General features: G+C 50.3%; 1 protein-coding gene across 6 annotated transcripts in view; it reads right to left on the reverse strand.

The window, feature by feature from the left end:
* Positions 1-7,042: 7,042 nt before the first annotated feature.
* ATP2B4 (ATPase plasma membrane Ca2+ transporting 4) overlaps positions 7,043-20,121 on the reverse strand; it is a 33,995-nt gene continuing 20,916 nt past the window's right edge. For 2 of the 6 annotated variants that reach the window (XM_053998153.1, XM_053998152.1), the window contains 7 exons: positions 19,826-20,017; positions 18,779-18,992; positions 17,802-18,013; positions 16,315-16,422; positions 15,066-15,248; positions 13,062-13,254; positions 7,918-8,036 (listed from right to left, as the gene is read on the reverse strand). In XM_053998153.1, coding sequence (XP_053854128.1) covers positions 8,011-8,036; positions 13,062-13,254; positions 15,066-15,248; positions 16,315-16,422; positions 17,802-18,013; positions 18,779-18,992; positions 19,826-20,017 — 1,128 coding nt within the window. In that variant the 3' untranslated portion in view covers positions 7,918-8,010. Of the gene's footprint in view, positions 8,037-13,061; positions 13,255-15,065; positions 15,249-16,314; positions 16,423-17,801; positions 18,014-18,778; positions 18,993-19,825; positions 20,018-20,121 lie in introns of all 6 variants that reach the window. The other 4 variants (XM_053998151.1, XM_053998150.1, XM_053998154.1 and 1 more) reach the window with 3 other exon arrangements.

The following is a 20,121-nucleotide window of genomic DNA, read 5'->3' on the forward strand; positions in this document are numbered from 1 at the left end:
GGGCGGGCAGGCGCCTGAGGCGGATCGAGGATGAATTTTGCTGTTTATTTTTACTTCCCCGGCATTCAAAAATCCTTCAAAAATCCTCAAAAAGGGGACAAATCTTCGCCCTGTGAAGGGAACAAGATCGTTTTTCTACACGCTGCCGCGGCCGCCGCCGTGTCCCGGTGCCCGGCTCAAAGATGGCGCCCCCTGCCAAGATGGCGGCCGGAAGTGGCTTCACGCGCCGCACGGGAAGGTGAGGGCGGGCAGCTGAGGCGGAGCGGGGCTGGATTTTGCTGAGTTTTATTTTTGCTTCCCCGCGCTTCAAAACTCCTCCAAAAAGCCTTAAAAAGGGGATAAATATTTTCCCTGCGCAGCGAACGGGGCCGTGCAGTGCCACGTCCTGGCCTTCCTTGTCACCTCCAGGGATAAAGGGACTCCAAAGCTCCCAGGGCGGCTGCGGGAACCCAGAGCATCCCTGTGGCTGCCCCGCTGCCTCTGATCCCTGTCCACGGAAAAGAATTTTCAATATTTCAGGATGAATTCTGTGAAAAAGAAATGCGTATTTTATGATTGGCTTTCCGCAAATGTTCCAATGAATATTATATGTGTGTGAAAAATGCATGTTATATGGCTCTACGCAGATATTTGCTATATGTATTATGCTGAAAGTTATGCTGTATTAACATTTTAATAATATAGTAAATGTAGTTTTGTAATCAAAATTAAGCATTAGTAGTTAAAATAGAAACTATGTGTGTGAGATATTTTTTTAGGAAAGGAGAAGATAATCAAGGAATTCTTCTCACAAAGATAACAATTACAGAAACCCCTAAATTTTCCAGAGGAGAGGAATTTATGGCTTTCCATATCAAGAGAAATGAACTTCTTCAAGCCTGACTGAGACCCGAAGGCGCCTGGGAATTAACAGAAACTTTTTCACAAGTACCAGACGAATTTCTTGTTTTAAATTAAATATGTGCATAATCATGAAGTGTTTTGTACATGCAACAGGCTCCTGCTTTTCAGGTGATTCTTTGCTCACAAGGCATCCGGACGTCCGGAATTCTTTGCTTTTCATTGTCTTGTAATTGTCCTAACTCTCAATTTTTATTACTCTAATCGTATTCCTATTTTTATAACCATTTCATTATTATTAAACTTTAACAATTTTAAAAACCAAGAGATTGGCGTTTTTCACATGTGTAATGTTGGAAAGTTGTGCTGTATTAATTCTCTCAAGCAATGTGTTAAATGTGTTTTTAGGTTATAACACGATGTTAAAATAGAAATTGTGCTGTGTAAGATGTTTTTTAACCAGCTCAAGAAAGAGATGGGATAATCAAGGAATTCTTTGCACAGAGATAACAATTACAGAAACCCCTACATTTTCCAGAGGCGTCTGTACCAATTATTATAAATATATAAAAATAAATATATCTATTTTTTATCAACCGTCTGAACTCCCTCCTGCCCCACACGGCCTCTGTACCAAGTATTATAAATAAATATATAACTATAACTATAAATATAAATATAAAAATATATATTATTGCTCAACTTTCTGAACTCCCTCCTGCCCCATGCGGCCTCTGTACCAAGTATTATAAATATATATAAATAAATATATAAAAATAAATTTTTTTTTTTTTGATCAACCTTCTGAACTCCCTCCTGTCCCACGTGGCCTCTGTACCAAGTATTATAAATATATGTAAATAAATATATAAATATAAATATAAAAATATATAGTATTGCTCAACTTTCTGAACTCCCTCCTGCTCCACGTGGCCTCTGTACCAATTTTGACCAATTATTATAAATATATAAAAATAAATAAATATATTATTGCTCAACCATCTGAACTCCCTCCTGCCCCACGCGGCCTCTGTACCAATTATTATAAATATATAAAAATAAATGTATATATATTATTGATCAACCTTCTGAACTCCCTCCTGACCTACATGGAGTCTGTACCAATTATTATAAATAAATAAAAATAAATAAAAATAAATAAATATATATTATTGATCAACTGTCTGAACTCCCTCCTGCCCCACGTGGCCTCTGTACCAAGTATTATAAATATATATAAATAAATATATAAAAATAAATATAAATATGTATTATTGCTCAACCGTCTGAACTCCCTCCTGCCCCACGCGGCCTCTGTACCAAGTATTATAAATATATGTAAATAAATATATAAAAATAAATATATATTTTTTTTATGAACCGTCTGAACTCCCTCCTGCCCCACGCGGCCTCTGTACCAATTATTATAAATATATAAAAATAAATATATATATTATTGCTCAACCGTCTGAACTCCCTCCTGCCCCACGCGGCCTCTCTACCAATTATTATAAATAAATATAAATATAAATATAAATATAAATATAAATATAAATATAAATAAATATATTATTGCTCAACCTTCTGAACTCCCTCCTGCCCCACGCGGCCTCTGTACCAATTATTATAAATATATAAAAATAAATATATATATTGTTGCTCAACCATCTGAACTCCCTCCTGCCCCACGCGGCCTCTGTACCAATTATTATAAATATATGTAAATAAACGTCGGGGGCTCTTGGCAGCGATTTGGGCGCTGTGCTCGCGGGAGGAGCCCAGGGAACCCCGCCGTGGGTGCCCACCCCTCTCCCCGCCACGCGGTTCCCGCGCAGCCTTTGGGACGCGCGGAGCGCGGCGCAGTCACGCGCGGGCACCTTTTTATTCTCTGGATGCATCAACAGCCAAAAGCTTTATTGATTCCAAACCCTTCCCTTCTCCCTCTTTGTTTCTTTTTTATTTTTTTACTGCACCCCTCAAGCGCTCTGCTGCTTCCACGTTGGAGTTTGAGCTCTGCTTGGAGTCTGTTTTCTCAGAAGAAGCCAACGGACAATTCATTCAGATTCTGTTTGTTTTGTTGTTTTTTTTTTTTTTGGTTTTTTTTTTTCTCCCAAGATCCATATAAATTACATGCAAAACATTGTACATAGAGATTAATATCAAAATGCAATACAGATCAGGTGCACTTTAAGCTGGACTCTAGGATATGGCAAACACACCAGGGTACATATTGCTTTGAAACCACCATTGTTTTGTTTTTTAAATGTCATGCATACCACATAATATTCAGTCTTTTGTTTTGTATTTTGGTTTTTTTTTTTTTTCCTTTTTTTCTCTCTCCCGTTTGTTTGTTTTTTTTTTTAATACAAAAATACCAGTGCTTATTATACTGAGTTACTGGAAAAAAAAAAAAAAAAAAAGAAAGAAAAAATCAGCTCCACGTGCCCTCTTCAAAAGAAAGTTTTTTTCTTGTTTTGTGAGAGCGTCGGATAAATATATATACACACACATAAATGTTGAGTTCAGACTGTATATATATATATATTTATTGGTGGGGAGGAAATAAACTAAAGGCAGTTTTAGCCATGGGCTTTGCTGGATGAAAACTGGGGGGATTTGGGGAGAGCAGAGTCGGGGTGAGGGAGGGAAGAGCCAAAATTCCCGTTTGGGTGGAAAAGGAGCAGGAAAAGGATCCCCCACATCCCGAGGGGATGATCTGGGGCTGCAGGAGACATTTTGGGTGAGGGGGGGAAGAGCCAAAATTCCCGTTTGGGTGGAAAAGGAGCAGGAAAAGGATCCCCACATCCCGAGGGGATGATCTGGGGCTGCAGCTTCGGGCTCAGGGCGGGTTGGGGACGGAGCAGAAGCCCGTGCAGGCCCAGGTGTCCCCCCAGAGAGGGACAAAAACCTTCTCAGGGTGGTGCCAGAGGGTGCCAGGAGCTGGCAGGGGCACCTGGAGGTGCCACCCTGTGGTTGGGACGGGGTTTGTGTCCGGCTGTCCCCTCAGGTCACCCTCAGAGAGGGGCCGAGGCCTCCAGGCCCGGGGCCTGAGGGGGGAAATGGCCGCCCATGCTAAAACCGCGGCTCGGTTTATTTCCTTCTTGGCAAAAACTTCACTTTATTGCACGGAAAAAAAAACCTTTGTGGGGAGGGGAAAAAAAAAAAATGAAAGAGAGAAGAAATTAAAACAACGAAACGCCCTCCCCACACCCTTCTCCCTGTGCAAATCATAAAAACCTCAGCAGGAGAAAGCCTCAAGAGCTGCGTGGCCAGCGAAGGCCGCGATGTCTTTGGTACCAATCCGCCAATTCCACGGAAAATCCACGGAAAATCCACGGAAAATCCGCAAATCCGCCCTGCTGGGATCAAGAACTGGATGCAGAAGGATGTTCAGAGTGTTTTAATAACAAAGCATTCCAAGGCAAGTCGATCACAAGGAGGAGGGAGGGGGTGGCTTTGCTCCCTGGCGCTGGCCCTCCCCTGCTCCGCGCGCACTCGTGGCAGTTCAAACCAAGCAAAAAAAAAAAAAAAAAAAAAAAAAAAAAACCCAGAAATTATTCATAATAATATATATTTATATGGATATTTATATCTCCCCCTAGTCAAGGCATGTTGCAGAAAGTCCCCAAAAGTCCGTGCCGCCGACCATGCCTTTTTTTTTTTTTGGAGCACCAATCTCCCCCAAATCTCTTTTTTTTTTTTTATTTTGCGTAATGTCCTCAATAACTTAAGCCAAGAGTCAGCTGCTGCCAGGATATCACTGAAACTTAACCCAAAAAAACAAAACTTTACAGGAAATCTGCACAAGAAACATTTATACTTGAAGCCACCAGCCATACACCAACATAATTTATAGATATTTATATAAAAAAAACCCATTTGTGTCATCCAACTCACGACTAGTAGAAAGATGGCTGCTCAGAGAAAAGGAAGCTGACTGGCATCCGATGGCTGAATTAATTAATCCACGGAATTAATTAAAGTGTCCCTTGCAACTGCCCTCAGGCAGCGGCTGAGGGACTCAAGATTTCTTTATTTTCTTTTTTTTCTTTAAACAAAATACATATGGCTGACGTAAAAATATCAGTTTCTGAGCTAAAGAAAACTAGATTTTTTTTTTCTCTTTTTTTTTTTTTTTTTTTTGCATAATATTTATATAGCATTATTTCTCCCTCCCCCCACTCCTAAAATGAAAAGTAGAACGACAAAAATAGAGCAAACTTAAAGGAACGACCAGACCCTTTGTGGCAAACCCTGCCAGTCACAGATTTCTGGGAGTGACTTTGAGAGCCTCCAAAGTTGGCTTGAAGTTGTTGTTGGTTTGAGTCTTTCTTCTTCTTCTTTTTTTTTTTTTTTAATTTAATTTCTTTTTTTTTTTTCAACAGGTCTGAGGTATTAAAAAAAAATATCAAAAGGAAAAAAAAAAAAAAAATTGGTGCATCCCCCCAAAAAGTATTTAATAAATATTTATGTAAGCTTGTAAGAACACCATATATTCTTTTTTTTTTTTTTTTTTGGTTTTTGCAAGTATTTAAAATAGAAAAAGTGATTTTTTTTTTTTGTCTTTTTTTTTAAGCAACGTCACCTTTAGCACAGAACCAAAACCCCACAACCACCCCTCTTTTGGGGTTTTTTTTGTTGTTGTTTTTCCTGGTGTTTAACCCAAGATCCCCTCACTCCCCTGGGTTATTTTTTGGGGGGGAGGGAGGGCAGGAGGAGCCGGGCATGGGGTGGACACTGAATTTGCACTGGGGACGGGCAGTGGTGGCAATTTCTTCTTGCTGTTGGCAGTGAACGAAGCCCAGCTCGCCAGCACCAGCGTGGGACACTCGGGATATTCAGGATATTATTTGGGATTTTTGGGATAAAGACCTTTCCTCAGCAGGAACGAGCTGCTCCTTCCCTCCTCCTCCTCCTCCTCCTCCGGTGCCGGGGGCGAAGCGAAGACACTTGGTTTGTGTTGTGGTTTAAGGAACACTTAAATCTTGGCAAAGATTAAATCTGGGCCTGGCGTGGCAGGAGGTGCTGCAGGCAGTGCTCGGACAAGGCACGGGAGATTCCGCTGTGCGCTCCTGGTGGGACAGGGCAGGAGGAGAGCCCAGCCAGAGCCAGCCTTTCCCAAAAAAAAACAAACAATAAACCAAAAAAAAACAACCCTCACTCAGCCTTCGGAATCCCAGCGTTTGGAATCCCAGGGTTTGGAATCCCAGGGTTTGGAATCCCAGGGTTTGGAATCCCAGGGTTTGGAATCCCAGGGTTTGGAATCCCAGCGTTTGGAATCCCAGCCTTTGGAATCCCAGCCTTTGGAATCCCAGGGTTTTCCCACCCAGGGGTGGGAATGACCTCGCTTCCAGCTCGTTCTCTCTGCTCCCAAGCCAGCCAGAGGGGATGGAGGAGAGCAGGGAGGTGGCAGAGCTTCCCCCAGGGCAAGGAGGAGCCCAAGCCCTGCTCCAGGGATGGCCAGAGGGACAATCCAGAGCCAGCTCCAAGGAAAGGGACTCTCCCTGGGTTATTCCCAGGGCTCAAGGGGAGGAGATGACCTCCGAAAAAAGCAGCCAAGCCTCCAGCAGCACCTTCTCTGGGAGACCTGCAGCCATCCAAGCCATACCTCCAGGAAAATGTGGCATCTCCCTGCCTTCCACTGGACCATGAGACAGCTGGATTGATCCCTCCCAGGATTCAGGAGGCCCTCAGCATTCTCCACTCAGCCTCCCACGGCTTTTGGGCACGGCTGGAGCCTCCTCCCGGATCACTGCGGGGCTGAGGGGTGCTGGACCCCAAGAGCACAGAAAAAAAGGGCAAAAATCCCTCTGCTCTGGAGGGCAGGAGCTTGGGGAGCTGCAAAAATCCTCTCCCCAAGAGTTTCCCCCCTGAGGAAGAGCAGCAGAGAGGCCTCTCCTAGAGAAGGAGAAGAGAATTCCTGCAGAAGAAGGTGCATCCCTCACATGGGGGGCTCTCCCCACCTTTTCCCTGGCAGTTTCACCTCCACCTTTGCAGGAAAATCAGAATCTCTCCCCTCCAGCAAGGTCAGAGCCAAGCCCCACCTTCGTTTCTCATCTCCCAGTTTGGAAAAAGAGAGAAAAAAACGTGTGGGCACACACAGAGGGGGAGCAGGAAAAAGCCCAGGTACCATTTTTCAAAGGTGGAAGACTGGTAGGCATCCCTGGATCTCTGAACCTTGGAGTAAACACCTTCCCCTGGCTGGGATTTTTTAGTTTATTCCTTAATTTTCACACTGGAGCAGTGACTGCCCCTCTCCACTTCCCACTGGGTAGGGGGGGCAAATCCCACAAGCAAAGAGCAAACCCCAACGTTAGAAGAAAAAAACCCCAAAAACCACATGTGAAAAAAAAAAAAAAAAACCCACAAAAAAATAAAATCAAGTCACAAGTGCATCCCCAGCCTTCGGGCTGAGGGCGTGTAAGACTACAACAATTTGAATTTCCTTGGAACATGCATTTTTCCAAAGTGAAAAGCCCCTGGCTCCAGGTGCCTGGAGCCCAACTCTTGGAGAGGAAAGAACCTGGCAGCTTCCCCTGGGTGAGTACCACGGAAAATCAGGGATGGAGATGCACAATTGGTTTCTTTTTTTTTTTTTTTGGTTTTTTTGGCTTAGCCTCTCTCCCAACACCCAGCGTGGTGGTACTCTGGTTCCCACTGCTAAATAACAGTAAAAAAAAAAAAACAACAACAAAATGAAACAAAACAAAAAACAGATAAACACCCCCCCAACCCCCCCAAAAAACCCCAAAAACCCCAGATGATGATACAGGCATGAGCAGTTTGACACGGAGTGACCGCAGCGTGTGATCAGTTACTGGTGCTGGGATCACACAGGGCTGAGGTGGATGAGGACGAGGAAGAGGAGGAGGAGGAGGGGGAAATTCCAAGTTCTAAGGTCAAACAGAGGTCTCCAGGCTGTGGAAGGGGCTCCCGGGCTCGGGGAAGCTGAACTCGCTGTCCACGGCGTTGTTGTTCCTGTTGAGGGCCGTGGAGCCCCCCAGGCTGCCCCCACCTCGCTTTTGGAGTCCGTCAGGCTCGGGCTCGTCCTCGGTGCCGTCAAGGAATGGTGTCCGAGGCTCGTCTTCCTCCAGGATGAACTCTGGGTGAGTCATGAAGTTATGGATGGAGCTTCTGGATTCGGGTTTCTCGAGGCCTTCGTACAGGGAGCTACGGAACGCATTCACCACTTTGATCTGGGCGGCGCGGGGAGGGAAAAAAACAGGGTCAGTGGTGCTGCCAGAGGGCGGGGCTCGAGGGAGAAAGTGAAACGAAATGATGGAAGACAACCATCGAACAAAAAATAAAATAATAAAACAGCACGACCACAGCGACAAAATCACCACTGAACAGACAGCTCGGTCAAAAATGAGACATCTAACGGTGAACTGGGGTCAGAGTCAGGCACTACGGGGGTGGTGGGAACCCACCGGCTACGGGGCGGCCTCAGAAGCTGCAAGAAAAGACACAGGACGACTCAAAACCGCCACCCCAGCATCACCAGTCTGGACGGATGGAAGCCAAAACGCGTTAATTAGTCGTTAAATTTGTGTGTGGGTGTGCGCGCACGCGCCTCGGGGTGGACGGACACGAGGACAACGAACGAGGTGGGGGAACTACGGCTCCAAAAAGAGGTGGGTTAGGCAAACAGCGGGGGCAAACTCTACCGTGGGAGCCATGGGGGGGGTTTGGGAGGGTCCTTCCTACAGCTCTGGAAAGGAATGGGGCTTCCCAAAGGTGTTTCCAGGTTTTTTGGAGCCCCTGGAAGCACGAGATCCAGGTGGGTGTTGTGAGGATCCACGTGAAGGTCCAGGCCCGTGTGGGGCTCCCCACACTGCTGGAGCTCTGGAGCCTTCCCTGCACCTGCAGGAGACACCCAGTGGTTTCCAAAGGCGGTTCCACTGGCCTGGAAAGACGGGAATTTGATGGAGCTGGCAGCCAATTCAGATTCTGTTGGATATTCTGAAGGAATTCCAGCCACACACACCATCCTAGGAAAGCCCTGGGGCAGCTCAAGCAGGCGATCCAGAGCAGCAGGGAATGGCTCTGCCACCCCCACTGCACTGCGAGGCAGAGCTCTGGGAACACACCTGGATGGTGGCTGCTCCCTCCAGATCCTCTGGAATTCCAGCCTCAAGCCCTTCCAGCTCTCAGATTTTGGCTCAGGTGGGTGACAAGTGTCACATCCCAGCTCTGCTGGGCCTCCAGGGAAGCAACAGAAGCCTCGGCTCTGTGGAGCAGAGCTGGTGTGGGACCAGATCTCCTCTCCCACACCCCTGGAGATTTGTCCAGCACCCCTGGAAGCAGCGGGGAAGGCTCCCTGGAGCAATTTCAGCCGTGTGCTGTGCTCAGTCTCCAGCTTTGCTCCTCCTCAGCTGCCTCCACCCGCTCCCCACCCCTGAGGAACATCCCCTGCCTGCTCCCACGGTGTCCCAGGGGGCTGAAACTGCAGCACAAACAGGAGGAGATCCACAGATCTCACAAAAGGGATTCCCTGTGGGAATCCTCCCTGCTGAGGGAGTGGAGGGGGAACGATGCAGAAATCCCCTTGGTGGTGAGGGAAATGAGGAGCTGTGGGTGTTCCGTGGGCTGCAGGTGTGAGGGGGAGCAGGGAGCTCACCCCAAATCCTGGTGAGATGGGCTGGGCTAAGCTGTCCCTTTATTTGAACTGTCCCTATATTTAAACTGTCCCTTTACTTAAACTATCCCTTTATTTAAACTGTCCCTTTACTTAAACTATCCCTTTATTTAAACTGTCCCTTTATTTAAACTGTCCCTTTATTTAAACTGTCCCTTTACTTAAACTATCCCTTTATTTAAACTATCCCTTTATTTAAACTGTCCCTTTATTTAAACTGTCCCTGTACTTAAACTGTCCCTGGGTGTGGCACCCCTCCAGGTGGGAATTCACCCCCCCAGTACAGCCAAAAACCTCCTGAGGATCTTTGATCCCACAAGACCAGAGCAGGGAATTCCTTCCTTGTGCCTGGAACCCTGCAGTTCTCCCTGCCCCCTCTCACCAGGGATGCCCTTCCCGGTGTGTTTTGCACCTGGCTCGGGATCAGGAGGAATTTCCTGGCATGGGCTTGGCCCCAGGAGCTCCTGCACAGGGAGCAGGGCACACACCTGAGCTGGAGCACAGACACCAAGGGCATGAGCCTGGAGCACCACTGGCCTGAAAAAATGGGAATTTGAGGCAGCTGGGAACCAATTCAGAGCTGGATTTGTGCACTGATGACCTTGGATCAATTCAGGTGAACGCACAGGACAAGGGACACCACCGGGGCCACCTCAGACTGATCATCTGTCACATCAGCAACGACTTGAGAACAGCAAATCCTGAGTCCTAAAACATCAGCTGAATCAGGGAGAACGAATCAAACCAAGCCAAGGAGAGCCAGGGACTGCCAGAGCCATGAGGAGGTGGCCAAGGAGAGCCCAGGGCATTTCAGAGCCACGAGGAGGTGGCCAAGGAGAGCCAGGGACTACCAGAGCCACGAGGAGGTGGCCAAGGAGAGCCAGGGACTACCAGAGCACGAGGAGGTGGCCAAGGAGAGCCCAGGGCATTTCAGAGCCACAAGGAGGTGGCCAAGGAGAGCCCAGGGACTGCCAGAGCCACGAGGAGGTGGCATCTACAAGCTCAGATTTAGGAGCAGCTCCACAGAAGCCTCCCCCTCTCCTATGTGGGACCAGGAGATCTCCTCTCCCAAGGAATCACCTCCAGAGCCCTGGAGATTTGTCCAGCACTGCCAGGAGCAGCAGGGAAGGCTCCTTGGAGCAATTCCAGGGAATCTGTGCTCAGTCTCCTGCTGAGCCCCCTCAAGGAGCTCCTGCTGCAGCTTCCCTCAGATTTTCCTCCCTTCTCCATCACCTGCTGCGAGATGAATTCAGCTGTTCCCTCTCAAAGGAAGGGAACAGGGAGGAAATGTGTTCTGAATGAGGCAGGCAGCGCCAGCAAAGCCCAATTCCAGCCTGGAGCTGCCCCTCCCTCCCTCCCACGGCCCAGCTCCCGCCTCCTCTCCACCTGGAAGCTTCAAATGCAACCTCCAGGCTTGGAATTGATTCCCGTGAAACGTGAAACCTCCACGTGCTGGGGGGAATTACATCCCGTGCCCCTGGCTCTGCCCAGCTCCCTCAGCCCAGGGCAGAATTCCCGGCGGGGGCAGCTCGGCCCTGCCAAAACCTGAACATCAATTCCAGGAGGGACACAGCAAGTCCAGCCCTGGAAAAACTCATCCACGGGAGAGGGACACCACGGATCTGCGTGGAGGGAAGAGGGGATTTGGAGAGAGAGAAGCAGCAGAGGGAAACAAGAGAAATCCAGGCAAGAAAACAGCAGGAAATTTGGAGACCTGGGTTAGCTCCTGGTGAAATTTGCACGAGCTATCCAAGTTTTCTATTCCCTCGCTACAAAATGGGGAAAACGTGGATCCACAGACTGCAAAAAAAGCTGCATTTTGGTCTCATTCCCACCCCCTTCAAACCCTCTGCTCTGAGCCCCTCTAAGCAGATTTTATTCCATCAGAAAACCCTGGAGGTTTTCCCAGATGCAGGCAGGAGCAGGAGGCAGCTGTGCTGCTCCAGAATCACTGGGGTTAAACTCAATCAGCTGCCAGCCTCAGAGTCAGCTAAACAGAGAGAAAACAAAATTATCCCCAATTCTCTCTCCTCCCCCACAGTGCATAAACAGCGGAGCCTGAAAGCTCTCCAGAAAGTCACCGAGGGTATTTCTCTAATCAGAGGAGAACAGGGATAAGTGACTGTGCAATAAAAAAGCCAATTATCCAGCAGAGACACATTCCCTGCTCCCAGCCTGCAGACAGAATCCACGGCCACGTGCTCACCAGCCCCAACACCGAACACTCAGAGGGGTTCTACATCAGACAGGGCCTTTTTTGGGGGGTCTGGAAACCCAGGATCCAGCATTCCCATTGGTATCCAGCAGGAATGTGGCTTCCATGCCCATTTCCATGCACAATTGTGTGTCTGCACACCCTGAGATCCAGCACGTACAGAGCAGACCACAATGAACAGAGACAGAGCCCTGCAACAGACAGGGCCTTTTTTTTTTGGAGTCTGAAAACCCAGTGCCAGATCCAGGACCCAGAATTCCCACTGGGATCCAGCAGGAATTGTGTTCCATGCCCCTTTTCCATGCAGAGCAGTGTCTGCACACCCTGGGATCCAGCATGTGCAGAGCAGCCTGTGATGAACAGAGAGGGCTGTTTTTTTGGGTCTGAAAACCCAGTGCCAGATCCAGGACCCAGAATTCCCACTGGGATCCAGCAGGAATTGTGTGTTCCATGCCCATTTCCATGCACAGTTGTGTGTCTGCACACCCTGAGATCCAGCACGTACAGAGCAGACCACAATGAACAGAGAGAGCCCTGCACCAGACAGGGCTTTTTTTTTTTTTTGGGTCTGAAAACCCAGTGCCAGATCCAGGACCCAGCATTCCCAGACCCAGCAGGAATTGTGTGTTCCATGCCCCTTTTCCATGCAGAGCAGTGTCTGCACACCCTGGGATCCAGCATGTGCAGAGCAAGGTGGGCACTGGGGATCCTCTGGCTGCCCTGGGCACCAGCAGAGCCCCGGGGATGTCCCCAGGGCAGCACAGGGATGTCCCCAGGCCGTGCAAGTCCCCAGGTGGGGACAGAGAGGGGGACAGCAGCCCCGAGGTGTCACCAGCTGAGCCACGGGCAGGGCTGTCCACAGGCAGCACCCACGGCAGGAGCAAATCCTGCTCAGCCAGCCCTGGGGACAGTCCCAGCGACCACTCTGCCTCCAGAAGATTTTAAGCAACTCCTCTGCCCATCCCTGGCGTGTCCCAGGGCCGGGCAGTGGGAAGAACCAGCAGGATTTGGGCTCAGCCTTGCCCTTCTCCCAGCAATGCTCGTGAACTCGGGTTTTTTTGAGCAAGAACTGCCAATTTTTGCCCACCCTCAGGAGGGTGGACTCAAACACCAGCCCTGCAAAGGAGGAGAAGAGGTAAAACTGGAGGAAGCAACAAGGAACTGGGGGGGGAAAGGACCAGAAAGGTTCATAACTTTGTTAACAGCATTAAAAAACTGGGGTTTTGAAGGGTTTCCCGCCCCATCCTTCAGGTTTGGGACTGAGTGTGTGAGTCAAGGCTGAGAGGGAGAGAGAACAGGCTGGGTTAGGGGGGTGCAGGTGCTCTCTGTGGTTATTAAAGTCATGCATTGTAATAGACCATCACTCACTGCCCGCAGGAGGAGATGCAGCAGCAGCAGCAACAGCAGAAGTGGTGGGAGTGGAATTGACGGAGGAAAGAGCTACATGGGTTGGGCTAGAAACATTTTTTACATCGTGGTGCTGGCTCACGATGGAAGGCTGTCTCCTGAGGGCTCCCTGCAAAGAGGAGGCGCCGGTCTGGAATGTGTAAACTACGTCCATCTGCAAAGAACCAGAGAGTGAGATAGCGACACCCGGCCAGGGACAGGGACAGGGGACAGGGACAGGGGACAGGGGAGGGCGGGCAGACACACAGCAAGGAAGGAGGAGGATGGAGAGGCGAGGAAGAGGAGGAGGAAGGAGGAAAGAGCCCCAAATCCCACCCCACGCTCCCCGAAGCCCACGTGGGGTTTTTGCTGGTGGTGTTGGGGCGGAGCAGAGAGAGTGTCTGCCCTTCCCAGGGGAGCCAGAGCAGCAGGGTGGATCCCCCCACCAGGAAAAGGGCTGTGGTGGGAGGCAGTGGCAGAGGAAACACCTGGGGTTATCCTGAAAATCTGCAGGAGGAGCAGAGAGAGACAGAGAGGGTGGGCAGAGGTGCGAGTGGGCGGCTGGTGGAGAAGGGCTCCTGCTGCCTCAGCCCCGTGGGGCTGCTTTGGGGACACTCCACGGGCTCCCCACGGCTCCTCTGGCAGCAGGAGATGTTCCAGCCCCTCTCCCAGGCCTCAGGGCTGCTGGGGATGCGGCACGGTTGCCCTGTGGATGTGTCCCCAAGGCTGGAGGAACTGAGCAGCACCTGGGGACCACCCAAATCCTGGGTGATGCCAGCCCTGCGGCACCTTCCGGACACCTCCTGCAGCCCCAGCTCTGGCTGTGCAGGTGTTTCACACACGGCTCCGCTCCTGCCCCACTCCGATGTCCCTCTTCTCCCCTGGCCTGGGGGGAAGAGCCCTGTGCCCTTTTCAGACACCCCGAGTGGCGACAGGAGCCCCCCACAGTGCTCAGAGGTTGGACCCTAAAGAGGCTCCAGGACGTTTCTCACGAGCTCCTCTCAGCTCCAGCACAGGGAAACACCCGGGAAGCTCCAGGCTCGGCCCCAGGGGCACCTGTGGCTCTGCAGCCCTTCAGAGCTCCCAGATTTCCAGCACACCTGCACCACTTCCAGAAGATCCTGGAAGCTCCCAGCATGTTTCTCATGTGAGTGAAGCACTGGTTACCCCCACAAAGAGCCCGGCTGCCCCTCGGGGCTCACAGCCGGCCGGGAACCGAGGCTGAGCGTCACCTTGAAGCCATCGAGGTGACACCGTGGAGGTGGCAGCTCCCAGAGAAGGGAAGTTAACTCTGCCCCAGCCCCTGTCCCCGTCTGTTTGTCACAGGGACAGTGGAGGAACAAAGGTGACCCAGCAGCTCTGCTCAGGGACACCAGGACTTCCCTCCGTGGGACAGCTCTGCCCTGGCCTCCAGGAGAAGTGAGGGGCTCGGAGCTCTCCCTGCTTGTTGGGAGCAAAAACCCACCCTTTTGGGGTGGGGAAAAAGGAAAAAAATCAGGGAAAGCAGTCAGGGAAAACCAAGTGATATAAAAAGAAGACCGAGAGATTTTCTCCCCTCGTGTGCTGTGGGGCTGAGCTCCGGGGAGCTGGCACAGAGGGGTGGCACACGGAGCCACAGCAGGGAGGCTCTGCTGCTGGCAGAGATCCCTGCTGGGCACATTCCCACTGGGAACAGCATCCCAGCAGCCAGCAAAGCACGGCAGAGCCTCCGTGCACCCCTCACAGCCTCCTGTGCTGCAGAGGTGACCATCGGTGGCACGTCCAGCCTCCTGCTGACCAGCAGCACAGCGTCTGCAGCAGAACTGCCTCCCCCCACCCCCAGCTGCCCCAAAATCCAGGTTATCCTGACTCCCTGGAAAGGCACAGGTGGAAGCCTGGCCCGGGAGGCGATGGCATCAGTGAGCAGCAGCTTTCACCCCTGCAGGGGGAGAGAGAGGAGGAGACACAGCAGGCAGAGCCCCCCCGGCCCCGCTGCCCCCCCAGTACCTGGGTCTGGATCCTGTTGAGCCCCCGGAACCACAGGATCTGCCCCCGCCGCAGCTCCATCTCCGCGTGGTCGATCTCGTCCACGTCCTCGGGCAGCTCCTCCTCGGGGATCTCCTCCTTGGTGATGCCGTGCCCGGCTTCCTTCAGGAACTTCAGGTGGCTCGTGGGGACGGTGCAGATCAGCTGGGGACGTTCAGGGACACAGCAGTGACTTAGCCTGAGGTCGTGGTGAGGCCTCAGCGTTTAGGTTTTGTGTTTTTCAGATTCTGTGTGGGGCTGGGCTTGGTATTAAGTCTTGGTAAGCTCTCTTCACAGAGTAGGGAGACAAAACAATTCCTGCTCTATGATCCAAATTTCAAATGATCAAAATCTCAGGCCCAAAAGCATTAACAGTGTGGACTGAAGAGAGAAAAACAAGCAGGATGTGATTTCATAACCTAAGGCTGGAATTGGACAATTAACTCCAAGATGCAAATGGACCAGAACTTATAAAAGTCAGAGACCCCGTGACCGGTTGTGCATTTTGTGACCATTTGGGTCCATCTTGGGACCATTTTGGGTCCCTCTTGGGTTCATTTTGTGACCATTTTGGGTCCACCTTGGGTTCATCTTGGGACCATTTTGGGTCCATCTTGGGACCATTTTGGGTTCATTTTGTGACCATTTTGGGTCCACCTTGGGTTCATTTTGGGACCATTTTGGGAACATCTTGGGTTCATCTTGGGACCATTTTGGGTCCATCTTGGGACCATTTCGGGACCATCTTGGGTTCATTTTGTGGCCATTTTGGGTCCACCTTGGGTTCATTTTGGGACCATTTTGGGAACATCTTGGGTTCATTTTGGGTTCATTTTGGTTCAACTCGGGTGCAGCCCTGGCTGGGCTCTTGTGCTGCCCAAGGTGGGTCCATTGAGGAGATCCTTTGAATAAATCCCTGCTTTATTCCTTAGCCCTGTCCAGCCTCTGCTCTAGCTCAGCCTTCTCAAGGCAGCAGTTCCAGTGCCACCAGCCCGGGGGAGCTGCCAGGACCCAGTGGGAGCACTGGGAATGTCCCTGTCACTGCTGGCCGTGTCCCTCTGCAGCAGGAGGAGACTGAGGAGGGGACCAGAGACCTCCTCTCCTGCTGCTGGGCTGGGGTGGGGCATCAGCCCCTTCCTAAACACCTTCCTAAGGAGCTGCCCTGAAGAAAAACCAGGGAGAACAAGGGCAGGGAGGGAAAGATGGGGCAGGATTTTGGGATTGGCATTACCTGGCCCCACAGGAGCTCTCCCACTCCGATGAAAATGCACCAGAACCACTGGCTCAGGGTGAGCCCGGAGCAGCTGAAGGGCTTCCCACCAAACTCCACGATGATGATCTGCAGCACACGAGACAAGAGTCACACCCTGGGCATGGAAAGGTCCCCTTGGGCCACACTTTTCCCTCTCTGCTGGGATTACAAGAGGAGCAAGGACTTCACATCCAGGCTGGGAATTTTAGGAGCGAGGACCTCACTCACTTTCAGGCTGGGAATTTTGTGTAACACCAGAGAGGTGCAAAGACCTCTCATCCAGACTGGAAAATTTATGGGACACCAGAAAAGAGCAGGGACCTCACATCCACGCTGGGAACTTTATGAAACACAACCCAAAATACTCTAGACCCCAAATCCTGAAATCCCAGGATGTTTTGGGCTGCAAGGGATTTAAAGGCCACCCAGATCCATGCACAGGGACACCTTCCACCAGCTCAGGTCACTCTGAGCTCCACCCAACCCAGCCTTGAGCACTTCTAGGGTGCCTTCCCAGGCCTTGCTCCGAGGGGTTTTGAGAAAGCTCAGAGAAAGAATTAAAACCATCCTGCAGCTGGTGTTTTGAAGGTGGTGTTTACTCGTACGAGGTGCAAGAAGGGTGTTGTTCCTAATTAGGCCACGGTGTGAGGGGTGTTGATTAAGGGGTGTTGATTAAGGACCAGTGAGGTCCGACTTTCTCGGAATTGTCCATAAAAGATTGTGTGGTTTCTAATAAACTTGCTTTTTGCCTTCTGAGAACTTGAAGTCTACGTCGCTTTATTAATACAACAGCGACGCCCTGGCAACCCTTCAGACAGGATAAAAAAAGCACCAAACCAGAGTTTTCCACCATAGAGGAATTCCCAAAGCCTGATCCAGCACATTGCCTGCAATTGGGGTGAAAAACTGTGAGGAAAACCAAATCCTGGGGCTCCCATGGCTCTCCTGGATCCAGGAGAGACACCAGGACAGGGCAGGTCCCTGCTCTGGCACCTCCAAGGAATTCCCAACTGTAGATATTCTCAGTTCAGTCAGAGAGAAAAAGAGAAAGATTTCTGCCAGGCTACGCCTGGGAAGAAGTCCCAGAGGAATATAAACAATCTGTTCTCTTGCTTTCCATTCATATTGTTTATAGATCTGTTCTACCACACTGACCCAAGTCCAGTGTGAAATGTTTTTACTTTAGGACCAATGGAATGAATGTTCACGATGCTCTCTATGAAAGAGAGAGGTGCTTTTGAATAAAGGCTCATTCTTTACCTTCTGAAGATGGAGTCTCTTCATTCCCATCCCTGCCTCAACAGCAACACCCAACCCCTTGCTCAGACCCAAACCCAACACCCTACAAAAATTCCTTTTTGGGTTTTTAGTCCATCCCACAGATTTGGACAAGCGTTCCCATGGTGTGGAAGCAATCCCAGTGGAATAACCCCCGGAGCAAAGGAAACCCCCCAGGCTGGGGTCACCTGGGCCAGGAAGGTGCCCAGCACCACGGTGCAGAAGATGGGGTTGCGGTAGATGGCCTCGAAGACGTTCCTCTCGCCGTGGATCTTGCGGGCGTTGATCTCGTTGAAGAGCTGCATCATCACGAAGGTGTTGAAGACGATGGTGTAGTGCTCCGTGGGGGGAGAGTGCAGGGGCGCGTTCCGGCCGCTGTCGATGTCGAAAAACTTCTCCCCTGAGCGGGAGAAGAGGGGTTTGGGGAAGGGAAGATTTCTCTTCTTCCCTTTTTCCTTTTTTCCCTTTCTCTTTTCCCTTTCCTTTTCCTTTTTTCCATTTCCCTTTCTTTTTCTGTTTTGCTTTTGCCTTTCCTTTTCTCCTTCCCCTTTTCTTTTCCGTTTTCCCTTTCCTTTTCTCCATTCCCTTTTTCTCTTACCTTTTCCTTTTCCCCTTTCCCTTTCCTTTTCTCCTCTTCCCTTTCTTTTTCCTTTTTTCTCTTTCCTTTTCCCCTTTCCTTCTCCTTTTCTCCTTTCCCTTTTCCCCTTTCCCTTTCCTTTTCTCCTCTTCCCTTTCTTTTTCCTTTTTTCTCTTTCCTTTTTCCATTTCCTTCTCCTTTTCTCCTTTCCCTTTTCCCCTTTCCCTTTCCTTTTCTTCTCTTCCCTTTCTTTTTCCTTTTTTCTCTTTCCTTTTTCCCTTTCCTTCTCCTTTTCTCCTTTCCCTTTTCCCCTTTCCCTTTCCTTTTCCCCTCTTCCCTTCCCTTTCCTTTCCTTTTTTCCCTTTCCTTTTCCCCTCTTCCCTTTCCTTTTTTCCCTTTCCTTTTCATCTCTTCCCTTTCCTTTCCTTTTTTCCCTTCCCTTTTCCCCCCTGCCCTTTACTTTTCCCCATTTCCTTTTCCCCTTTCCCTTTACTTTTCCTCTTTCCCCTTTCCCTTTCCTTCACCTTTTTCCCCTTCCCTTCCCCCGTTTCCCCTCCCGGCCAGGCCGCGCTGGCGCTGCGCCCTCACCGGCGAAGAGCAGGGTGAAGATGATGGTGAGCTGGTAGACGGCGTGGCCCAGGATGTTTTTCATCATGGTGCGGGAGATGAGCGGCTTGTTGCGCCCGTAGGGTTTGCGCAGCAGCAGCGACTCCGACGGCGGCTCCGTGGCCAGCGCCAGCGAGGCGAACGTGTCCATGATCAGGTTCACCCACAGCATCTGCACGGCCTTCAGGGGGGAGTCCTGTGGGGGGAGAACAGTCACACCACCAAAATAAACCTTTCTTCCCTCTTTGTTTCGCTCTCCTCCTGAAGAGAACTCCAAAATCTCTTCAAAACTCCAAAAACTCTTGGGTACTCAACACCTTCCTAAAACATTCCCAAGTATTTCTCCTTTGCTCCATGGCCTTCAGGGGAGAGTCCTGAGGGGGGAGAACAGTCACACCACCAAAATAAACCTTTCTTCCCTCTTTGTTTTGCTCTCCTCCTGAAAACCTCTCAAAAATCACTCTTGGGTACTCAACACCTTCCTAAAACATTCCCAAGAATTTGTCCTTTGCTCCATGGCCTTCAGGGGAGAGTCCTGAGGAGGGAGAACAGTCACACCACCAAAATAAACCTTTCTTCCCTCTTTGTTTCACTCTCCTCCTGAAGAGAGCTCCAAAATAACTCTTGGGTATTTAACACCTTCCGAAAACATCTCCAAATATTTCTCCTTTGCTCCAAGCTCTCTGCACAGCCTTTAGGGGAGAGTCCTGCAGGTAAAGACTGGGAGAACATGTCAACACGACCAAAATAAACCTTTCTTCCCTCTTTGTTTCATTCTCCTCCTGAAGAGAGCTCCAAAATCACTCTTGGGTATTTAACACCTTCCGAAAACATCCCCAATTATTTCTCCTTTGCTCCAAGCTCCCCGCACGTGACCAAAATAAACCTTTTTTTTTCCCTCTCTTTGTCTCACTCTCCTCCTGAAAACCTCTCCAGAATTGCTCTGGGGTGTTTAAAACACTCCCCAAGACATTCCTTCTTTTCTCTGAGACCCCCCGCAGTGTCCCACCCATACCCAGGTGAGCTCACCTGGGTGATGCAGGCGCCGGTGAAGGCCACGATGACGGCCACCACGTTGACGGTGAGCTGGAACTGCAGGAACTTGGAGATGCTGTCGTAGACGTTGCGGCCCCACATGACGGCCTTGACGATGCTGGTGAAGTTGTCATCGGTCAGGATGATGTCCGAGGCCTCCTTGGCCACGTCCGTGCCCGCGATGCCCTTGGGGACAAAGCTGGGGGTGAGTGACGGTGCCAGGGACGTTCCCAGCAGGAAAAGCCCCTGGAGCCAGTGCCAATCTGCTCCAGAGCCTTCAAGGACAGGCT

The sequence above is a fragment of the Vidua macroura genome, chromosome 24 (genome assembly GCF_024509145.1).
Source record: "Vidua macroura isolate BioBank_ID:100142 chromosome 24, ASM2450914v1, whole genome shotgun sequence".
NCBI lineage: Eukaryota > Metazoa > Chordata > Aves > Passeriformes > Viduidae > Vidua > Vidua macroura.